General features: G+C 45.5%; 1 protein-coding gene and 2 pseudogenes across 1 annotated transcript; 1 reads left to right on the top strand and 2 right to left on the bottom strand.

Moving 5' to 3' along the window:
• Window positions 1–643: 643 nt before the first annotated feature.
• On the bottom strand, window positions 644–8636 carry TM4SF5 (transmembrane 4 L six family member 5). The gene is made up of 5 exons (XM_006151856.3): window positions 8294–8636; window positions 1730–1810; window positions 1233–1369; window positions 832–1015; window positions 644–755 (listed from the first exon to the last, which is right to left on the bottom strand). Exons 1-5 carry the CDS (start codon window positions 8462–8464, stop codon window positions 741–743), a joined length of 588 nt encoding a protein of 195 aa, XP_006151918.1. The 5' UTR covers window positions 8465–8636; the 3' UTR covers window positions 644–740.
• Window positions 8637–15236: 6600 nt separating this feature from the next.
• LOC102489088 (26S proteasome non-ATPase regulatory subunit 7-like) overlaps window positions 15237–24047 on the top strand; it is a 10502-nt pseudogene continuing 1691 nt past the window's right edge.
• LOC106735208 (28S ribosomal protein S17, mitochondrial pseudogene) overlaps window positions 23291–24047 on the bottom strand; it is a 1524-nt pseudogene continuing 767 nt past the window's right edge.

Genomic DNA, 24047 nt, shown 5'->3' with positions numbered 1-24047 from the left:
TGTACATGCATGCCCAAGATCCCGAGAGGAGAATGGAGGAGAAGGGATTGCGGCATGGCCATCCTCCCTGAGGGGTGAGTTCTTGCTTTCTGTCCCTTTCTGGATTTCTGACAAGTGCATGCACCCTATAGCAAAAACCTCTCAAGAAAAGAAAAGAAAAAACAGCTCATCTTCTGCCCATAGAATGATGAACAGTACGTGTCTGGTTTATCACTGTATTTCCAGGCAATTTGTTAAGAAAATAACAAGTCGTAGGACCAGCAGTTAGTGTAATGACTGTGTTGCTGGACTCCCATGTAATCAACCACAGTTCAAGTCCCGGACCCAGTGGCTTAAACTCATGCCGGGCGTGTGAGCATGCATGCCCAAGATTCCGAGAGGAGAATGGAGGAGAAGGGATTGTGGCGTGGCCATCCTGACCCTGGGGGATGATTTCTCTCTTTCTGTCTCTCTATCTCTCTGTCTTTCTGGCGAGTGCATGCGCCCTATAGCAAAAACCTCTCAAAAAAAAAAAAAAAAGAAAGAAAGAAAGAAAAAGAAAATAACAAGTGGAATGCAGAGGCCCCAAACCTGAGAGTTGCAAGCCCCAGTGTATCTGGAGGACTTCATAGCTCCTTGCGTAGAACACAATTTGAGACAGAGATGAGAGCTCAAAGCAGTTTATTCAAGAGAATCAGGGTGTGGACAAACCAGGTGCGCCTCCAGAAACCAGCAGGTGTAACTTGGCTGTCAGTGGATCCTCAGTGAGGGGTGCCCTGCGGAAGAGATCACGTGAGGACACAGCCAGGTGCAAGCAGGTTCCCACCACACCCCCATCCCACGCTGTCTCACCTCCTTTTTCCTGCAATCGCCACAGAAAACGCCAATGGTCGCGTTCACCAGCTGTATCCCACACAGCACAATCTCCAGGCACGAGGCGGCCACCAGCAGCGAGAAGAGTGTCACATTCCAGGGGACCACGTTAGGTGGCTTCTCGCACGAATTCCACAGAGTGTCATTGAGCAAGTAAGAACCTCTGTAGGCCAGACAGAATCTCGTGAGAGAAGGTGGTCAAGAGGAGTGTCCTCCTCTCATCCCACCCACTTATCCAAGGAAATTTGCAAAGGGCTGGTTTGGTCCACGAGGAGAGAGCTCTCTGGAAGCCGAGCCCCTCCGAGGTTTCCCAGCCCACCTGGGGAGTGCAGGAAGGGAGAGGTGGCGAATGGGGGGTACACATCCAGGCTAAGCCTTACGTGGTACTTTCGAAGTGGTAGTCCCACTTGCCGTCGATTAAGCATTTGGGTCCAATTCGGAGCCCGGCTCCCGATACCGAGAGGCAATAGATGGCACCAAGCACCCCGAACGCCGAGGAGAAGACCGAGCGCAGCATCTGGGCGCGGTGTAGAAGGTGCAGTGAGTAGGGCCGCCCCTCCCACTCGTGGGCGGACCGCGCCTCGCTCCTCCCCCTACAGCACCGCGCTCGCCTCGAGTCAAGTTAGAAATACATTGCCCGTCAAACCCCGCTTGGAGGTAGGCTAACGCCAAGAGCCAGTGGCCGTGGAGGTTCATGGGGGTTGTAGTCCCCTCTGGTCAGACTCCTGGGGATTGAGAATTTGTGGGCGGAGCGACGAGTGCTTTGGAGCCCGGGATTCTGCAGAGGCGCTCTGGTACCTAGACATTCTATAGAGGCGGCTCTGCGAGGACGGGTTCAGAGACCTGGTTCTGACTCCCTTCTTAGTTCGGATCTTACCCTGCAGCGATTTCCACAGCAGCCTGCACCACAACAGCCCTTGCCCCCGGCCCGAACTGCTGCAATTCCGGGACATAGTACCTATGGGACAAGAGTCAGTATGATAGCGTGTCTCCCAGATCCTTGAGACCATACTTGCCTACCGCCTCCTGGAAGCTGCCTGTGAGGCCCTCAGCCCTTTGAACTATGGGAAGACCTTATCTTTACTTCTCTTGGAGGTTGTTGGGCTGTACATGAATTTATCATTATTTATGTGCCCACCTTATCTTTTTAGATTGTATCCTCCTAGAGGGTAGGGTCCAATATTATTATATTCCCCATAGATCTTGACATAGAGTAGGTGCCCGACTGAATGCAAGTCAGCTGTCTTGGGTTGAAGGCCAATCCTGCACTTCCTTGCACTCTTATGAATTGATTCATGGCTCTGGGCCTCTGTCCATGTAAAATGGGTCTGCAAAACCTACCTCACAGGGCTGTACTCAGGATTTAATAACAGGTTGAGTTGTGTCCAGACTGGCTCAGAGTAAATACTCGATAGCTAAATTCCTCAGCCACAGGAAGGGATAATGGTTGTGGAGTGTTTTGCGAGCTGGGTCCATGGTAGAGTGTAGAGTATGTAAGTGGACACTCTGGTGTGGTGTGTAGGCTTTCTCAAGATCCAGCCGCTGGTTTTGTTTTTTGTTGTTGTTTTTTTTCTCCTGTGGCCTTCCCCACAAAGTCCGTGCTCTCCCAGGAAATCGGCTGTTCCCTGTGCTGGTAGGCCTCTAGAATGAACGCCTCCAGAGTCAACGTCAACTGCCCAATGATATGTTCATTTGAAAGTCTATCTGCCTCATACTGACCTACAGTACTTCCAAATTCATCTCCCTTTGACTTTCTCCTTCTTTTCTTCTTCTTTCTTCCTTTCTTTTTGGTATAGGTTGTGTGTGCTCACCAGAGAGAGACAGAGTGAGAAAGTGAGAGATCATCCCCCAGAGGGAATGGCCACACTGTGATCCCTTTTCCTCCATTCTCCTTTTGGGATTTTGGGCACAAATGTACACGCGCCAGCGTGATTTTCAAGCCACCAGGTCCAGGACTCAAACCACAGCCAGATAGGATCCACTTGCCTTAACCTCCATGCCAACTGCTGGCCCAACTTTCTTTTGTAGGTTTTTGTCATAGGGCCCATGCACTCACCAGAGAGAGAAAAAGAGAGACAGAGAGAGGGAAAGCGAGAAATTACCTCCCAGGGTGGATGGCCATGCTGCAGTCCATTCTCCCTCATTCTCCTGGGATCTATAGCATGCACACATATGCACCCAGTGTGATTTTCAAGCCATTCAGGACTTGAACCATGGTCGGCCATATGGGAGTCCAGTGCCTTAACCACCACACCACCCACTGACTTTTTTTATTAAAAATCTTTTTCTAAAAGAATTATTTTATTAAACTTTATTTATTTATTTACTTTTATTTGTCCAGAGAGGGACAGAATGAGAAAAAGAGAAAAAGGGAAAGTGAGAAAACAAGCCACCAGGTCCGGGACTCAAACCACAGTCGACCACGTGGGAGTCCAGTGCCCTTAAACACCATGCCACCTGCCTGCTTAAAAAAACTTTTTAAGGGACCAGCAGATGGCGTAATGGTTACATTGCTGGACTCCTATGTAGTCAACTGCAGTTCAAGGCCCAGACCCTGCAACTTACAACTCACACTGGGCACATGCGCGTTGTGCCCAAGATCCCAAGATGAGAAAGGAGGAGAAGAGATTGTGGCATGGCCATCCCGCTGGGGGCGATTTCTCACTTTCTGGCTCTCCGGTGAGCACATGTGTCCTATAGCAAATATCTTTCTCTCTCTCTGAAAAAAAACCAGAAAAACTTTAAAAAAGGGTTATTGGTTTTCTTTCATGAGAGAGAGAGAGAAAGAGGGAGAGAGAAAGACAATTATTTTCAACAGGCTCACACCAAGATCCCCTCCAACAGCCTTCGCAGCCAGCCAGGATCATGGGCACATGCCTGGCATGTACAGGTTGGTGAGACTTGAACACACCATCTTCCATACGGGTCTAGCATGGCTTCAGCAGCGTGTCACTGCTGTGTCACCAGTTGGGTCCTCTCTTTGACTTTTTTGTCTCCATCAGTAGAAAGGCATCATCCTCCAGGTCACTAGGCTGGAAAACTTTACTTTTTCTTTCTCTTTCTCTCTCTCTCTTTCTTTCTCCTTCCTTCCCTCCCCCCTCCCCTTCCTCCCTTCCTTCCTTCCTTCTCTCTCTCTCTTCCTTCCTTCCTTCTCTCTCTCTCTTCCTTCCTTCCTTCTCTCTCTCTCTTCCTTCCTTCCTTCTCTCTCTCTCTTCCTTCCTTCCTTCTCTCTCTCTCTTCCTTCCTTCCTTCTCTCTCTCTCTTCCTTCCTTCCTTCACCACATTGCAATCCCTTCTCCTCCATTCTCTTCTCGGGATTCTGGGCATTTACTTACATGTGCCTGGCGTGTTTCAAGCTGCTGAATTCAAGACTCGAACCACAGTAGGCCATGTGGGAGTCCAGTGCCTTAACCATATATCACCTGCTGGCATTGGGGTTTACCAATTTTAATGGGAAAAAATTTGTTATAGGGCATGTGCACTCACCTGAGAAAGACAGAGAGATACTTATGTGGAGAGGAAAAATGAAAAATCATCTTCCATGGAGGATGATTACACAACAATCCCTTCTCCATTCTTCTCTCAGAATTTTGGGCATACATGCTCATGTGCTGAGCATAGTTTTCAAGCCTCTGTGTCCAGGTCTCAAATTGCTTACTTGACTGTGTGGGATGTGGGATCCAGCTACTTCAACCTCCATGCCACTGGCTGGCCCCCAGGATTTCCAGCTTTGAATGACCTACTAGTTAGAGACTTTTACTTTTTTGGTCAAAGCATTTGTTCCCTCTTGTGATCTGAGCTTCTCTACCTCACCCTCTAACATCTAACTATCTTTTTTTTTTTTTTTTTGAGAGATTTTTGCTATAGTGTGTTAACCAGAAAGAGAGAGACCGAGAGACAGAAAGTGAGAAATCACCTCCCGGGGGGATTTTCCCACAATCCCTTCTCCTGCATTCTCCTCTCGGGATCTTGGGCATGCATGCACACACTCCTGGCAAGAGTTTAAGCCACCACATCTAGGACTTGAACTGTGGTCGACTACATGGGAGTCCAGCGACATAGCCATTACACCAACTGCTGGTCCCATCTAACTGTCTTAATGAAAAGAGAAGAGTCATCCTAGATGAGTGTATGGCTTGAATCTATCTGCTCACTTTTCTCCCTGTCCATGGCCACTGGTCTAGTTCAAGCCACTCTCATCTTTTCTGGATGACCATAGTGGCTGGCCCCAGAGTGGTCTTTCTATCCCACATTCTGCATCATACCTATTACTCATCCTCCACACAGTGAATGACTAGAGAGCTTCTTCAGACCAGTGGGGTAATTAAAACTCTCACACTGTGCTGATGGGAATGGAAGTGGTACAAAAACTTCAGAAAACTCTCTGGCAATATCTGCACTAGATATTTGTACACCTTAGGAATCAGTAGATTTACTCCTAGCTATAGGCAGCTGAAATGCCCCTGGAAGTTCATAACGAACACATAATGTATATAGCAGCATCATTTGCAATAAACCCAAACCGCAAACTATCCAAATGTCTATCAACAGTAGAGTGCTTAAATAAATTGAGGAAGACAGGTACAGAAAGAGAAATATCACATGATCTCACTCATATGTGGAAATTACAAAAAATGACTTCAGAGAGGCAGAGTTGAAGAATAGACACTAGAGGCTGGGAAGCATGGGGATGGGGAAGAAAGTGATTAAATTTTTTTTTTTTTTTTTTTTTTTAGGTGGGAACAGCAGATGGAGCAATGGTTACGTCACTGGACTCCCACGTAATTGTGGTTTGAGTCCCCGACCCAGTAACTTAAAACTCATGTGAGGTGCATGTGCATGCATGCCCAAGATCCTAAGAGGGGAATGGAGACAAAGGGATTGTGGTGTGGCCATCCCCTTTGAGGAGTGATTTCTGTCTCTCCATCTCTCTCTGTTTCTCTGGTGAGCACACACACCCTATAGTAAAAATCTCTGTCAAAAAAAATTTTTTTTTATGGACCATCAGATGGCGTAATGGTTACATTGCTGGGCTCCCACATAGTCAACTGTGGTTCGAGTCCTGGACCCAACAGCTTCAAACGCAACTGAACGCGTGTGTATGCGTGTCCAAGATCCTGAGAGAAGATGGAAGAGAAGAGATTGAGACATAGCCATCCCCCTTGGAGGTGGTTTCTTGCTTTCTGTCTCTATGTCTCTATCTCTGGTGAGCACACACACCTTAAAATAAATGTCTCTCCAAAAACTTTTTTTAAAAAAGAATTTATTTAATTTTATCAATTTAATTTAGTTTATTTATCATTATTATTCTTCTTTAAATTTGCCATAGGGCATGTGGGCTCACCAGAGACGCAACTGAACGCGTGTGTATGCGTGTCCAAGATCCTGAGAGAAGATGGAAGAGAAGAGATTGAGACATAGCCATCCCCCTTGGAGGTGGTTTCTTGCTTTCTGTCTCTATGTCTCTATCTCTGGTGAGCACACACACCTTAAAATAAATGTCTCTCCAAAAACTTTTTTTAAAAAAGAATTTATTTAATTTTATCAATTTAATTTAGTTTATTTATCATTATTATTCTTCTTTAAATTTGCCATAGGGCATGTGGGCTCACCAGAGACAGAGAGGAATAGTGAGAAAGCAAGCTGCCAGGTCTGTGACTCAAACCACAGTCAGCCATGTTGGAGTCCAGCACCTTAAACACCATACCTGGCCCCGGGTGATGTTACTTAAGGGAAACAAAATTACAGATAGATAAGAGGAACAATTTAGGGCCAGCCGGTGGCGTAGAGGTTAAGGTGCTGGATCCCCTATGGCAGACTGAGTGGTCTGAGTCCTGGACCCAGCAGCCTGAAAATCACATGCCAGGAGTATGTGCTTACATGCCCCATATCCGAGAGAAGGGATTGCAGTGTGGCCATCCCTTCTGGGTGGTGATTTCTCACTTTCCCTCTCACTGTATGTTCTTTATAGACACAGGGCAAGCGCCTTGTGGTAAAAATCTAAAACACACACACACACTCACACACTTTATCACTCCATATTATATTCTTGTACTGAAAAATCACAGTGAACCCCATAAACACAACTATTATATATTAATAAAATAAATTAGGCAATAAATAAATACATTGAGGTATATTCACACAACATAATGTGCAAGAAATAAAGACGAAAACCAAAACACCTGCAGCTGTACATAGTAGACCGAGTGCCCTCACAAACATAACATCGGGCTAGAGAAACCAGGCGCAAAAGAGCGATACTGTGTGATCCCATTTCCGTGAAGCAGTACGCAGGCATGACGTGGTGCTTCGTTAGAGTGACTCTGGGTACGGGGGCAGAGGACGGAAAGGCTGCCGTGAGCGAGCACCTTGGCAGAGCAGCCTCGGAGCTCCCCTGAAGCAGGCTGGTTGGGTTGGGCAGAGGAGCGCAGAGGTGAGGGGGTGGCTTGGGCTGGAGAAGGGGCGTGACTGCAGTTTGACAGTGGGTGGTGTGTAGGCCTGGGAGGAGTGTGACATGTCAGAGAGGACGGAGCTCAAGGGACAGAGGAGACCCCAACAGCCACAAACCCATGCAGGAGGTAGGAAAGACTCCAGAGAGTCAGAGGAGACGGATGGTTAAAGGAGAAGCATTCCCGTTCAGCTAACAGAGAAAGGGACGAAGGTGAGAGAGTGGCACCAGTCAACCGTCTGAGAAGCAGGGACCTATGCTGGGTACGTCTTTTGTCTTCATCCTGGGAAGATGTTACACTAGGCTGAACCCAAAGCTTCCCCTGATGGGAGAGAGTCAGAGGATGGGGTTAGAAGTCTAGGAAGCTTCTCGCTCCACTTCTCCTCACAGAGCCCAGTCCCCAGGAAGACTTGGGAGCTCCGTCTCTGCTACACTGACCCGGGTTCTGAGTTTATCTTTAGCACCCAGCACAGAGTGGCCATCCAGAAATGTGGGCCAGGAGTGGATGAGTGTGGAGGTGGGAAGGCTGACCTGCCGAGGGACCGACCGATCCGCAATGCTACTCGGGGCTCCTGCCATTTGCACAGCACCGCCCGTTATTATCTCGCCCTGATAAGCTCCCACACAGCCATCTGCTCCTCTTGCCTCGACCCTTGTAGTGAGGTGTCCCAGAGTCTGCTCAGCAGTGGGAGTGGGGGGTGCAGATAGGACGAGTTCCGTACCCAGTAGGGTGCTGAGGCTCCATCCCCTCTCATACTCCTCCCCTCTCATCCCCCTCAGACATGCAGCTCAGGATCCTGGGGCACCTCCAGGACTGTCTATAAAGCTGTCAACTTGTAGGGGCATAGTGGCTAGGCTTAGCCCTCACCAAGGTGTTGCCATCCCTTCCTGGGTTCCGTCCTCGCTCCCTCCTTCCCATTCCTTCCTGTTCAAAACCCCCTGGAGCGGTGCCCAGCCCCTCACCCATGCCCCACTCCCCAGCTTTCTCACCATCAGGCCCCCTCCAATAAAGCCAGCCATGAGCCAGACTTGCAAGCTGAGGTGATCGGTCCAGGTGGTCTGTCCATTAGGCACCAGCAGGAGGGCATTGGCCACGATGCAGACCAAGGAGAGGGGGATGAGGGAGAGCCCCACGCAGCGGGCACACTTTCCTGTGCACATGATGAGGTGTCAGGAAAGGCAGGCAGCGAGTGAAAGTGAGCTGGAGGTTCCTGGGTCCACAGGAAAACAAGCCTGGACTGAGGAGCAAAGGTCGGAGAAGAGGCGTGGCTGAAACAGGCAGGATCAGAACGATAAGGGAGAGAGGCACAGCACATCGGCACCGCGGAGGTGGAGGTGGGAGAGAGGCTGCAGCCCTGAGGTAGAGGGGAGGATGTGGCGTGGAGGGGGCGGGGAGCATGACACACAAAGGAAGTGACCTGGGTCAGTATCTTCTTCTTTTTGCTCTGCACACACGGCTCCACAGCCCCTCGGTCCCTTACTTGCTTTAAGACTTAGCCAAGCCCCTCGATGTCTCTAAGTCTGTTATTTCATTTGTACGAGGGGGGAGTGATGCCACAGGCCTCTCGTGCTGGTTGTGAGCATTAAATAGGACAATGTGAGAAGTCCTTTGTAAACCAGGAAGTGCCAGCAGCTGTATGGTGGCCTCAGCATTCCTGTTAGTCCCACGGGGAGAGTTTTCCCTAGGAAGAAACCTGTTGGAGACAGAAACCACCCCAGGCCTAAGAGAGAGCCAGAAGGGAAGAATGCAGCAGGGAGTTGAAGGCAACCCCATTCCTGGATGGAACGCCATGAAGACTGCATGGTCAACTGGATAGAGCTCCAGACATGGGCTGTGTCTCAAGATGTTGGACGACGTTCCACAAGCCCAGATGTTGTCTAAATAACGGAGTTAAAGATAGCTATCGACCTTGGACCGGGAATATAGCCTACAAAGAATGTCATGTATATTGTACGTTATTCTTTGTAGTTAAACTCATGATTATACGTGTATGTATTATGTACTATTATATACGAATGTGCTTTACATGCGCCCTATACCAAAAATCTCTCAAAAAAAAAAAAAGTCTGCTACTAGAATTCAAAATAAGCACTGGCTGATTGGTCGAAATATTAAGCTGCATTGTTTAGAGGTATGAAGTAATGGGACAATGGCTAAGATTAAGATGGATATTATGGGACCAGCAGATGGTGTGGTGGATAAGGGTGCCGGACTCCCACATGGCTGACTGTAGTTCAAGTCCTGGACCTAGCGATTTGCTTCCTCACTTTCTCTATCTCTTTTTGTTTGTTTGTTTTGAGAGTTTTTTTGCTACAGGGCATGTGCACTCACCAGAAAGAGCGAGACAGAGAGACAGAAAGCAAGAAATCATCCCCCAGTGGGGATGGCCACACCGCAATCCCTTTTCCTCCATTCTCCCCTTGGGATCTTGGGCACGTACACACATGTGCCCGGCGCGAGTTTAAGCCACCAGGTCCGGGACTCAAACCACAGTCGACTACATAGGAGTTCAGCAACATAGCCCTTATACTAACTGCTGGTCCCCAAAGTAAGTCTTGATGCCATCATGAACCAGTAGGTTCAGTTATGCTTAAAATTTTATCATTTCTTGGGAAGTTTTGATTATATGAACTGTGTATGTGCGTGTGTGTGTCTCTCAACACAGGGTAGTTGGGAGTATAGGCACATCCCACTGTGGTCTGCTGTTATGGAAGGTCAGGAATTACACCTAGGCCTTCCCTGTGACCTTAGCCTACCAAGCAGTACCATGTTTCCAACAGATGCCATGGCAACTGGGCCTTTGTCTACATGTTTATGTTGCTTCTGTCAACTGAAATGTAAACAGTCTTTTGTTATTTTTTGTGTATTTTTGTTTGCTATAGGGCATATGCACTTGCTAGAGAGAGAGAAAGAAAGAGAAGTGAGAACGCACCTCCCAGGGGAGATGGCCATGCCACAGTCCCTGCTCTAGTCTCCTCTTGAGATTTTGGGCTTGCACACACACACTCACCTGATGTGTTCTTCAAGCTGCTGAGTCTGAGGCTTGAACTGCACAGATGACCTTGTGGGATCCAGTCACCTTAACCACCATACCACTGACTGGCTCAAGAGTCTTTTTTGTTTATTTGTTTGACACAGAGATTTATTTATTTATTTTGCATATGTTTTACTATTCATCAAATTTATTTCTCATTTTCTCTCCATTTGCATTTCTTAATTTCATATACTTTATTCAATAGCCCTCATGGAAGACAAGAAATACATGTCTTCTTTTCCATCCATGGTTTTATTGCCTCTGTTTTCGACAGGACAGTTTCCTTAGTTTCTTCAGGTGCACTACTATTAGGATCATTGAGTACCTGTTCATGATGACGTGTTGGAGTTCTGGTTCCCATTGTTGATTTACTGTGTCTTCTGGTATAGGGTCTTTTTCTCGAATTTCTGTCCTTGTGTAAAAGGGCTGATAAACTGTGGATACCTGGGAGTCTTTCTTCTCCAAATGCTCATGGTTTGATTCTGTAACGGTGCATGCTACAACTCCTTTAGCAGCCCTGCTGGCCCGAGAGCTGCCCCTGTGCCCAGCAACCACAGTGTGAGCCACGCACCACTCCCGGTGGGCGGGACATGGTGGTGATGCAGCCGCCAGGGCTTCACTTCCTCGCAGGCAGCTGTCTTGCGATGGCTGCAGGCTCCCGAGATTAATTTATTAAGTCCTTGTGATGGACAAGGGCTTGTGGTGGAGACTACAGGGATTCATGGTTGCATGACTGAGAGCCAGATGGTCTCAGGAACAAACTGAAGAGCTAAGGCCCCTGTAGATTTACCCCTCACCCAGCTGGGTTCTGTGACCTGGTGGTGGTTGAAGGAGCCAGATTCCACATGGCTGAGCATGGAGATTGAGTTCTGGTCCCAGCAGACTGAAAAACATGCCAGATGCATGTGCGTGTGCCCCAAATCCTGACAGGATGGAGAAATGGAGCAGAGAGGATTGCAGCGTGAGGACATCCCATTGAGGAGTACTTTCTCTCTCCCAGTCTCTCCATCTTTCTCCCGTGAGTGTGCATGCTTTCTGGCCATTAAAAAACAAAACAAACAAACAAACAAAACAAAACACTACCCCTGGCCAAATTCCATGGACAAGATAAGGCTAGCAGGGAGCGCTGCAGGACTTCAGAGTGCTTGTGAGGAAAGTGTCATGGGACATTTAGCCAGTCAGTGACTTCCGATGTAGCTTCTCCCAGTGGTTCATTTCTCTCAGTGGACCACTACAGGGATGTGGAAATGGAGACAACTTAGCACTCAAAGTGAATGCCAGGAGGCCAGCAGATGGCATGGGATTGGGGTGCTGGACTCCCACATGACCAACGATGGTTTGAGTCCCAGAGCTGATGGCTTGCCTTCTCACTTTCCCTCTCTGTCTCTCTGGTAAGCACATGTGCCCTATAGAAAAACTGAGAAAAAAAATAGTAACAATAAACAAAATTAAAATAAACAAAATAAACAAAAATAATAAACAAAATTTTAAAAAAGAATTACTTTATTTAACTTTATTTATTTATTTATTCATGATTTGACCAGGTCCAAGACTCGAACTGCCCTTGGCCATGTGGGAGTCCAGCGCACTTAACCATCAGCACTCCTTTTTTAAAAAAATTAGTTCTCAGGCCCAGCTAATGGTGTAATGGTTACATTGCAGGACTTCCATGTAGTTGACTGTGGTTTGAATTCCGGACTTGGTGGCTTAGGACTCAGGCCAGGCATGTGTGTGTGCGCATGCCCAAAATCCCAAGAGGAAAATGGAGGAGAAAGGATTGTGGCGTGGCTATCCTCCCTGGGGGAGTGATTTCTTGCTTTCTGTCTGTCTCTGTCTGTCTTGTGAGTGCAAAGGCCCTATAATCAAAATCTCTCTCTCTAAAATAAAAATTAGTTCTCACTGTTGCAGTCCTCCTGTTTCAGCCTCCCAGCCGGGACTATAGGCGTGCACCAACACTCCTTTATTTATTATTTATTTTAAATTTAGTAAAGGGTATGTGTGTGCTTGCTGGAAAGAGACAGATAAAGAAAGAGAGGGAAAGTGAGAAAGTAACTCCCTTAGGGGTCAGTCATGCTGCAATCCCTTCTCCATTTTTACTTTTGGAATTTTGGGTATGCATGCACAGAATTTTTAGAATTATTTACTTTACTTTATTTATTATTATTATTATTTTTCTTTTTACTTTTTTTTTTTTGAGAGATTTTCACTGTAGGTCGCGTGCGCTCGCCAGACAGACAGAGAGAGACATAGAGACAGAAAGCGAGAAATCACCCCCCAGGGGGGATGGTCACGCCGCAATCCCTTCTCCTCCATTCTCCTCTCGGGATCTTGGGCACGCACGCACACGCGCCCGGCGTGAGTTTTAAGCCACCGGGTCCGGGACACGAACCGCGGTCGACTACGTGGGAGTCCAGCGACATAGCCATTACGCTAACTGCTGGTTCCCCTATTATTATTATTATTTTTGAATTTGCAATAGAGTACTTGTGCTCACCAAAAAAAGGAAAGAGAGAGAGAGAGAGAATGAGAGAGAGAGAGAGAGAAAGAGAGAAAGTGAGAAAGCAAGCTACCAGGTCTGGAACTTAAACTTTAGTTGACCACTGGGGGTCCACTGTCCCAACCACCCCATCATTTGCTGGACCCCGACCCAGAATGTTTTTTAAAACTACTGAGTCGGGACCAGCAGTTAGCGTAAAGGCTATGTTGCTGGACTCCCCTGTAATCGACTGCAGTTCAAGTCCCGGACCCAGTGGCTTAAACTCACGCCAGATGCGTGTGCATGTGTGCCCAAAATCCTGAGAGGAGAATGAGATTGCGGTGTGACCATCCCCCCTGGGGGGTGATTTCTCACTTTCTATCTCTCTGTCTCTGTCTGGCAAGCACAAGCTCCCTATAGCAAAAACCTCTTAAAAAAACCCCACTGAGTCAAGTCAACCTACGCAGTTGGCCATGTGGATCTAACTGCCTTAACACCTGTGCCACCAGCTGGCCCCCACCTGGCTCTATTTTAAACAGGGTCTTATACTGTTTTCCAGGCCAGCCTTGAGCTTGTGATCCTTCTGCCTCAGCCTCCCTGAGCTGCTGCTCTTGTAGGCTTATGCTACAATGCCAAGATTGGACCAAGAACTGAACCTGGACCTCACATGTGGTCCCAGACTGTAACACAACATCCTTTTTTTCTTTTTTCCTTTCAATTTATGCTGTAGGGTATATGCACCTGCCAGAGGGTGAAACAGAGAGAAAGAGAGAGGGGGGGGGAAGTAAGTCCACTTCCCTCGGGGGGGTGTGTGTGGCCACACTGCAATCCCTTCTCTATTCTCCTCTTCGGATTTTGGGCATGCATACACACACATGCCCAGCATGTCTTTAAAGCTGCTGGGTCTGGGATTTGAACTACACAGTCAACCATATGGAATCCAGCCCTCTTAACCTCCATGTCACCAGCTGGTCCAGAACACAGCATTTTACCAGCCTCTGTTGTAGCTGGATTAGATGATACTTCTTTGGAGGATAAGTAAAGAGTAAAAAATAGTTGTGTGTGTCAGGTGATCCACAGGTATTCATTTTATATACATTTTTAAAATTGCCAGAGGGCACACGTGCATGGATGAGAGAGAATGCACTTTGTAATGTAGGGTGATTGCACTGCAATTTCTTCTCCATTTCACCAACTTGTTGGGATTTTTGAGGGAATATATACCTGTGCCCGGTGTGTCCAGTCAGGGGGGGCTGGGATTTGAACTGTGGTCAGACATATGGAATCCAGTTTCCTTAACCACTAGGCTACAAGCTGGCCCCATTGTATTATTTTTATACAATTCTGTATGAAATCATGTTAATAATGTTAACATATCATTTATAGAGATTCTGACATTTTCCCTCAAAACAAGAGAACGGCACATAATCCTGAAGACTGAAAGAAAGCAACAGAACTTTAGAGAAATATTTACTGTAGGGTCTGGAAGGAATTTTCAGGAAGGTTTTTGGTGACATCACTAGAATTCTCCTAGAAGTAGCAACAGAGTACCTTAAAAAAAAAGCTATGGGGCAGCAGGTAGCATGCGTGGTAGGTAAGGCAGCTGGATCCCATGTGACCAACTGCATGATTTTTTTTTTTGAGACGTTTTTGCTATAGGGCGCGTGCGCTCGCCAGAAAGACAGAGAGAGACAGAAAGCGAGAAATCACCCCCCCGGGGGGGATGGCCACGCTGCAATCCCTTCTCCTCCATTCTCCTCTTGGGATTTTGGGCTCCGTGCCCAGCATGAGTTTAAGCCCCCGGGTCTGAGACTCAAACCGCGGTCAACTACATGAGAGTCCAGCGACATAGCCATTACGCCAGCTGCTGGTTTCCTGACTGCACGATTTGAGTCCCACACCCGAGGCTTGAAAATAACACAGAGTGTCTGTGCATACTGTGCCCAAAATCCTGAGAGGAGAACAGAATAGAAGGAATTGCAACATGGCTATTCCCCCTGGGGTGGGGGCATTTCTCTCTCTCTCTCTCTCACTTTCTCTAGCAAGAAAACATGCCTTAATAGGAAAATAAAAACAAAAACCAGAAAAAAAAAAACAAAACAAAACACCAAAGAGGTTAGCGATTCTGGAAAAAACAAGAGTGTGACATTAGCATGGGGAAACAAAAGAAAACAAGGAAGTACGCGACCATGAGTGAATGCTTAGTCTCAGAGATCAGAGGCTTAAAGAAAAGGACAGATTAAAACCTAAAAAGAAAGAAAAGAAAGATCTTAGGACACTGAAGGAAAGAGATATCTCCCAACACCCTTCCTGCTTATTCTTTTGATATAATACACAGCTGGGTGCACCTTACCACATCCTGGTTGATACCAACTTTATCAACTTTTCCATTAAAACCAAACTGGACTTAGTGTAGTCAACAATGGGTTGTCTGTACGCCAAGTGTATCCCTTGTATAACTGACCGTGTAAGTGCTGAAACTGAGAGCTTGGGCAAAAGTATCGAGTGGCTCTAAGGATCGTTAAGAATCGTTAAGGATCCAGGATTTGAATGATTACCATGAACACATAAAGGAACCTATGTGGATGACTGCTTGGTACAGAGAGTAACTCAGCAGTGTTACATCATGGCCACTGTTGACCGAGACCTTAAACGAAGATTCTGGAAGATCCCAGGAGTTCCTATCATGTACAATTCTAACCATAGATACAACATTGAGCCGATGACAGATGATTATGGAACCTCTCGGTTCTAATTATTAAAGAACAAAGTTCTGGAACCAGCAGTTGGAGTAATGGCTATGTCGCTGGACTCCTATGTAGTTGACTGTGGTTCGAGTCCTGGACCCGGTGGCTTAAACTTACGCTGGGTGCGTGCGCGTGTGTGCCCAAGATCCTGAGAGGAGAATGGAGGAGAAGGGATCGCGGCGTGACTATCCCCCCTGGGGGGTGATTTCTTGCTTTCTGTCTCTCTGTCTCTCTCTGTCTTTCTGGTGAGTGCATGGGCCCTACAGCAAAAACCTCTCCCCCCCCACAAAAAAAGAACAAAGTTCCTCTGCCTTTCTTTGACCCGAATATCTCTGTTGCCAGTTCATTAAACATGCTGTATGCCATGAAAAAAAAAAAAAAAAAAAAAAAAAAAAAAGAAGAGGGGGGCACGCGTGGTGGTTAAGGAGCTGGACACTCCCACATGGCTGACCATGGTTTGAGTCCTGGACCTGGTGGCTTCATTTCTCACTTTCTCACTTTCTCTCTCTCTGTTGCTTTCTGGTCAAATTAAAATAAATGAATGAATAAATAAAATTAAATAAATAAATAAATCTTTTAAAAAAAAAGAATGAAGAGAGAAAGAAAAGAAAGAGAAGGAAAGAAAGAAAAAGGCTGACTCTATGGTGTAGTGATAAAGCACTGCTCAAAAGAAGCTGTATTCCATAGGGAATGTGATTTGATCCCTGGCCTGGTCAGCCTGAAACAGGCCAGGCATGTGTTTAATGGCAGCTTGAAACCCTGCTGGTCATGTGGACCTGTGTGCACATGCTCACTCGCCATGCCCCAAATCCTGATGGGATGGAGAAATGGAGGGAAAAGGATTGCAGTGGGGTCATGCCCCAACTGTGTATGAGGAGGGCTTTCTCTTCCCCTCTTTCTTTCTGAAGAGTACATGTGCCACCTGACAAGAAAAGAAAATTTAAAAAAGAATAATTATTTTATTTAATTTCCTTTATTATTATTATTTTTAATTTGACCAGCGAGAGGCACAGAGGGAGGGAAAGTGGGAAAACAAGACACCAGGTCCAGGACTCAAACCATAGTCACGCATATGGGAGTCCAGTGCCTTAACCACTGTGCCACCTACTAGCCCTGCAGCATTTTAAAATATTGAAAACTACCTAAATATTCAACAACAGGGACTTGGTTAAATAAACCAAGTTTATGCTACAGCCACGGTGTGAAACATTGTGCAGGAAAGCATTGCAAGGGTCCAGCCACAGGGGTGCGCGCTGCCAGGATGCTGAGCTCTGCAGGTTGCAACCACAGGGGAGGCCTGCTTTTGATTCCTAGACCAAGGCTGGTGGCTATGGTGTGTGCCTGTGACCCCGGCAACTCAGGGAGGTCTAAGCAGGAGAAAAAAAGAAAGAAAGAAAAAGAAAAAGAAAAATTTCTTAAAGGCACTGCTAGTATGTATTTACAAGAGAGAAGAAAAAATAATCTAAAAATTCAACATGCACCAAGACTTAAGTCTACATCAGTAACACTAAAATATGAATAGAATTGAACCTGGGAAAAAGTGAATAAGGGAGGTAGAGGACAAACTTGAGAAACCTCTTGACATATTTGAGAAAATTCCTGAATTCAGAGGAAAAGGATTTAAGAAATTAGGGGGAAAAAGAGATGCACAAAGAAAGAGTGGAAAGGAAGATGGTAGATTCTGGGACAGAACAGAGATTTGGGTCAAGGAAACTGGCTGCCCTTAAAGATGAGAACAGAGCAGGACTGGCAGGTGGCGTGGTGGTTAAGGGTGCTAGACTCCCACATAGCTGACCGCAGTTTGAGTCCCAGGTGTGGCGACTTACTTTCTCGCTTTCTCTCTCTCTCACGCTCTATCCCTCTCTCATCAAAATAAAATAAATAAGTAAATTAAACTAAATAAAATAATTTAAAAAAAATGAGAACAGAGCTATGAGAGGCAACACCACAGTTCCAACATCTTCACCAAACAGCAGAAAATGTCACTGAGCTTAGACCCACTTGGTTGGCAGATTGAAAATTATACTGAAGGGGCTGGCAGGTAGTGTGGTGGTTAAGGTGCTAGACTTCCACATGGCCAACCAAGGTTTGAGTTCTGGACCTGGTAGCTTGCTTTCTCACTTTCCCCTTCTCTCTCTCTCTCTTCTTTCCCTGAGCAAGTTAAAAAATAATAACAAGGGGCCGGCAGATGGCGTGGTGGGTAAGGGTGCTGGATTCCCGCATGATTCGAGTGTAGGACCGGGCAGCTTGCTTTCTCAGTTTCTCAGTTTCTCTCTCGCTCTCACTCTGTCCCTCTGTCTCTCTCTGATCAAACTGAAATAAGTAAATAAATAAATAAAGTTAAATAAAAATAATTCTTAAAAAAACAATAACAAGGGTCAGCAGGTGGCATGGTGGTTAAGGCCCTGGACACTCTCACATGGCCGACCACAGTTCAAGTCCTGGACCTGGTGGCTTACTATCTCACTTTCCTTCTCTCTATGTGTCTTTCTCTGGTCAAATGAAAATAAATGAATGAATAAATAAAATTAAATAAATAAACATGGCCAACCAAGGTTTGAGTTCTGGACCTGGTAGCTTGCTTTCTCACTTTCCCCTTCTCTCTCTCTCTCTTCTTTCCCTGAGCAAGTTAAAAAATAATAACAAGGGGCCGGCAGATGGCGTGGTGGGTAAGGGTGCTGGATTCCCGCATGATTCGAGTGTAGGACCGGGCAGCTTGCTTTCTCAGTTTCTCAGTTTCTCTCTCGCTCTCACTCTGTCCCTCTGTCTCTCTCTGATCAAACTGAAATAAGTAAATAAATAAATAAAGTTAAATAAAAATAATTCTTAAAAAAACAATAACAAGGGTCAGCAGGTGGCATGGTGGTTAAGGCCCTGGACACTCTCACATGGCCGACCACAGTTCAAGTCCTGGACCTGGTGGCTTACTATCTCACTTTCCTTCTCTCTATGTGTCTTTCTCTGGTCAAATGAAAATAAATGAATGAATAAATAAAATTAAATAAATAATTATTAAAAAAAATAGTAACATGGGGGGGCAGCAGGTAGCATGGTGGTTGGAACATTGGACTCCCACATGGCTGACTGAGGTTCAAGTCCTGAACCTGGCAGCTTATTTTTTTTTCACTCTCTCGCTCTCTTTTTCTCGTAATCTCACGTGCCCTATAGTAAAGTAAAATAATAATAATAATAATAATAATAATAAATAAAATTCAATAAGATTTAAAAATAATTATTTAATACCATTTGTTATTCTTCTTCTTATTTTTTTTTTTTAATTTGACCAGAGAGAGACACAGAGAGAGAGAAAGAGAAAGCAAGAAAGCAAGCTGCCAGGTCTGGCACGTGAACGGGAGCCAGTGCTTTTATTCACCACACAACTGCTGGACCAAAAATTAAACAAATCTTAACAAAAAAAAAAAAAATGGGGACCAGCAGATAGCATAATGGTTATGTCGACTGCAGTTCAAGTCTCAGACCTGGCAGTTTAAAACTCACGCTGGGCAATTGTGTGTGCGTGTGTGTCCAACATCCCACGAGGAGAATGGAGATGGGATTGCGGTGTGGCCATCCCCCTAGAGGGTGATTTCTCACTTTCTGTCTCTCTGTATCTCTCTGTCTCTCCAGAAAGCATACGCACCCTATAACAAAAAGCTCTCTAAAATAATAATAGCAACAAATGAATTAAATAAATAAATAATTATCAAAAAACGATGGGGGCAGCAGATGGCATAATAATTATGTCGCTGGACTCCCACATGGCTGACTGTGGTTTGAGTCCTGGACATGGCGGCTTGAAACTCATGCTGGGCATGTGTGCGTGTGTGCCCAAAATCCTGACGGGAGAGTGGAGGAGAAGTGATGGCAGCGTGACCATCCCCCCTGGGGGTTGATTTCTTGTTTTCTGTTTCTCTGTCTTTCTCTGTCTCTCTAGCAAGCACATGTGCCCTGTAGTAAAAATCTCTGAAAAAGAACAAAAGAAAGGGGCCAGCAGGTGGCGTGGTGGTTAAAGATGCTGGACTCCCATATGGCTGACTGCAGTTCAAGTCTCAGAGCTGGCAGCTTGGTTTCTCCCTTTCTCTCTCTCTGTCTCTCCCTGTCTTTCTCTGATCAGATTAAAATAATAATAATAATAATATAAAGTTGAATAAAAAATAATTCTTAAAAAAAAGAATGAACAAAAGAAAGAAAGAAAGAAAGAAGTGTACACTGGGTTGCAGGTAAAATGTTAAAAGTCAACTGATCCTAGAGTCATCCTTGCAATATATTTGAATTAAAGGATACATCTAGGTAGAATGAAAAAGGCTACTTAGAAAGGAAAAATAGTCTGCCCAGGGACTTCTCTGCAATAGTAAATGCCAGATAATAAAGAAGTAACATCTGCCATTATGTTGACAGCAAAAACGCTGTACTCGGTTATTGAATACGTGTCCAAGTTGCTTTTTGTGTGATTGCATTTCTGAGGAGGAGCTGGGCCTGGAGAAACTGGGGGGCCGTGTTTTTGCTGCTCACCTTTACGGTTGCAGGATCCAGGCCTGGTGAGTGAGGTGTGCCGCTACACTGGAGCTGGTGGTGCAGAAGCAGGTGGCTCATCCTCTGGCGCTGCCCAGTGTGGTGGATCATTCCAACCGAATTGGTGAGGTTGGAAACCAGAAACGTGTGTTTGGTGTGCTTTTGAGGCCATGGCAAAAGTGAGTAACCCACGGTTTTGCTGTCTCTTTTGATAAAGATGACCAAGATGATTCTGTCCAGTTTTTGGACCATGATTATTTGGAAAGCATGTCTGGAACGTTTAAGATCAATGCCAGAGCAAGTTGGATGGTGCCATGCAGGCCCCAAACAACACAGGAATGACATCACCATCAATGGACATGAAAGGATACTACCCCAGGGCCAGCTCTGTAGCCTAGTAGCTGAGGGAGCTGGATCTCACATGGTTGACCATGCGACTCAAGTCCTAGCCCCAGCAGCTTGAAAAACTTGCTGGGCTTGTGTGCATGCCTACGCCAACCCTGATAGGATGGAGAAATGGAGGAGAAGGGATTTCAGCATGACCATATGCCATTGCAGGGTGCTTTCTACCCCCTCTCGCTCTCTTTCTTCCTCTGTCTCTCTGGTGAGCACATGTGTTTCGTAGCAATTTAAAAAAACAAAGGAAGGAAGGAAAGAAGAAAGAAAGAGAAAGAAAGAAAGAAATATACTACCCCAACTCCATATTGGCAGATATTGTGGTGAGGCCGAAGGTCTGGGTTTGCGCACAAAACCATATATTTCAGCGGCAGAAGTTCATGGTGATAGAACTCCGACCTCAGAAATGTTTGACCGTGTGATCAACTTCAGTACATGAAATTGGAGAGGAGGAAGTGAAGGAATTGGAGTCGATCACTTGTTACAAAGTGGGCTCTCTTTCCCAGTGGATCACAAACTAGGTCCATGGTTTGAAGGAAATGAATTTTCAGCTTGTAGCTATCAGGAGCTACTTGGAAAAAGTAGCCATGGGCAAGTTGCCTTCAACCACTAGATCATATACGAGCCGCAGGACGTCTTCGACCTGATGCCGGACGTCAGCCTGCAGCAGCTCACCAGGGGCTTTTACCTGAAAGCCAACAAGCAGATGGTGGTGGTGGACTTGGCCCTGCTGACCTGTCTGTGGTCGCCCTGATCAACCTTATCAGCAATAAGATTGCCATCTGGAATGCAAAGAGGAAAGAAGGGTAGGAAAAAGAAGAGATCCAAAAGTATAAAAAGAATAACAGAGGAAGATTAATATAAGGAAAGTAGTAGTGTAAAGAAATAAGAAATAGAAAAAGCAAAATGTGCATGCAGTGTTTTTTAAAGATATATTTATTTCATTTCATTTTATTATTATTTTATTTTTAAATTGTATTTATTTATTTATCTATCTATCTATTTATTTATTTTAATTTGACAGAGAGGGACAGAATGAGAGTGAGAGAGAGAGAGAGAGAGAGAGAGAGAAAGTGAGAAAGCAAGCTGCCAGGTCTGGGACTCCAACCATGGTTGGCCATGTGGGAGTCCAGTGCCCTTAACCACCACGCAACCTCCTGGCCTTATTATTATTTTTTTATTTGAGAGAGATAGAGACAGGGAAAGTGAGAAAGCAAGCCACCAGGTTTGGGTCTTGAACCATGGTCAGCCATGTGGGAGTCCAGCACCTTTAACTACCACACTACCTGCTGACCTGGATGCAGTTTTAAAAATTTGTAAATTAAAATCTTATAAACCAAATCAATGTGCTATAAGAGAGTTCTTTTTCACTTTAAAGTGCTCGTTAAAGAGCCGTCAGGCCAACAGGTGGTGTAGTGGTTAAGGTGTTGTACTCCCACATGGCTGACTATGGTTCGAGTTCCAGACTTAGCAGCTTGAAACTCACATCAGGTGTGTGTGTGTCTGTGCCCAAGATCCCGAAAAAAGAATGGGGGAGAAGGGACTGTGGCATGGCCATTGCCCTTAAGGGGGATTTCTTGCTGTCTCTTTGTCTCTGTCGCTCTGGCAAGTGTACACGCCCATAGGGAAAAAAAAAAATCTATCTATCTGTGTATAAAAAGATCTGTCCTGGGAGTCAGTAGGTGATATAGTGGTTAAGGTGTTGGACTCTCACATGGCCAACTGCAGTTCGAGTTCTGGACCTGGTGGCTTGCTTTCTCACTTTCTCTCTCTCTCTCTGGTGAGTGTGCATGCTCTGTAACAAATTTAAAATAATAATAAAGATAAATAAAATTAAATTAGTCTTTTTTTTTTTTTTTTCACAAAATAGTTATCATAGTTTGGAACCAGCAGTTAGCGTAATGGCTATGTCACTGGACTCCCATGTAGTCGACCGCGATTCAAGTCCCGGACCCAGTGGCTTAAAACTCACGCCGGGCGCGTATGTGTGTGTGCCCCAGATCCCGAGAGGAGAACGGAGGAGAAGGGATTTGTGGTGTGGCCATCCCCCCGGGGGGTGATTTCTTGCTTTCTGTCTATCTCTCTCTCTCTGGAGAGCGCATGCACCCTATAGCAAAAAAAAAGCTCTTCAAAGTTATCACAGTTTAATGAACTGCAACAAAACTCAGACACTCCCCAACTCAAATGCATGTGTGAAAAGTCCTACAACTTATGTGCGTCAGATCTTAACTCACACCTATTTGATCTAGCCTAGGATAGATAAGGTAACACAGAACTTTAAATTTTACTTCCATCATGTCAACATTCTTATTAATATGTCTTAATCTGAAAAGATCTGACTTACAAGCATGTTCATTATTTCCTTTTGGAACGGATTAAATCAGAGAAAAATTAAATTAATTTAAAATATAGAACAAAAATATTCCTTAATAAGATTTTATCTGTTTATATCAAAAGGTATTCTCCCTTGGAGGAGAAGGGATTGCGGCGTGACCATGCCCCCTGGGGGGTGATTTCTCGCTTTCTGTCTCTCTGTCTCTCTCTGTCTGTCTGGCAAGCGCACGCGCCCTATAGCGAAAACCTCTCAAAAAAAAAAAAAAAAGGTATTCTCCCCAAATAAGGGTTCTAATTCAAGATTCCCTTGAATGAAAAAGTAACAAACAAATCCAATCTATCTTCTAAAGCAGTAAGTTTACAAAATAATGTGGCCGATTGCTAGGTACACTTAGCACAAAAGCATATTTATTGAAAAGAACATTTGAAACATGACCATAACTCTTTATGAAAAAGTATAACAGGTTTTTCATTTAATTTTAGTTATTTAATAATACACCACAAGAGTAACTGGGTAGTTTATGGTAAAACTGAGAAAATGTTCTTTTCCCATAAAGTGAACATGTGAATCTTTCCCATTGGTTCCTTCCAATCCTCCTTCACGTGTTGAAGAGATACTGAGTTCTAGAGTTCTGGTTAGGTGGGTGATTTCCGAGCTGACTAGACCCTCCAGGTAGGGAGTTACCGCCCAGGTTTTCCTGTCACTGGATCTGTGACTTTCCCAACGTTGAACACGATCTCAGGCAGTTCATGTTTCACGTGCTTTGTTCGTGGAACAGGTTAAGCTTTGAGAAGCACGATATCCCTGACTGTACACTGCTGAAGGACATCATGGGCAAAGGAGGTTTTTGTCTTACTAAAATACTTCAATAAATAGGGATTCAGAACAAGCCTGGTCACTCTCACTTTAGCAGTTTTTTGCATGGCTGTCCCAATCACCTTCCCCACGATCCACTTGGTGTGGACAGGGTTGCTGACATGATGGCTCTGGTCACCTGCAGTTCTGCCGTACAATAGCGCAAATACCAAATGAGTCTTTAAATAATAACAATAATAAGCTGTCTTGAGGGGCAGCAAGTGGCATGGTGGTTAATGTGCTGGATTCCCCCATGGCTGACCATGGTTTGAGTCCTGGACCTGGAGACTTGAGAATCACGCCAGACACGTGTATATGTGTGCCCAGAATCCCTAGGGGAGGATAGAGGAGAAGGGATTGTGGCATGGCTATCCCTGCTGGGGAGGGA

The sequence above is a fragment of the Tupaia chinensis genome, unplaced genomic scaffold (genome assembly GCF_000334495.1).
Source record: "Tupaia chinensis unplaced genomic scaffold, TupChi_1.0 Scaffold000330_1, whole genome shotgun sequence".
NCBI classification, from domain to species: Eukaryota; Metazoa; Chordata; class Mammalia; order Scandentia; family Tupaiidae; genus Tupaia; species Tupaia belangeri.
Note: the sequence above shows the minus strand (reverse complement) of the source record. Positions and strands in the feature narration are given on the sequence as shown.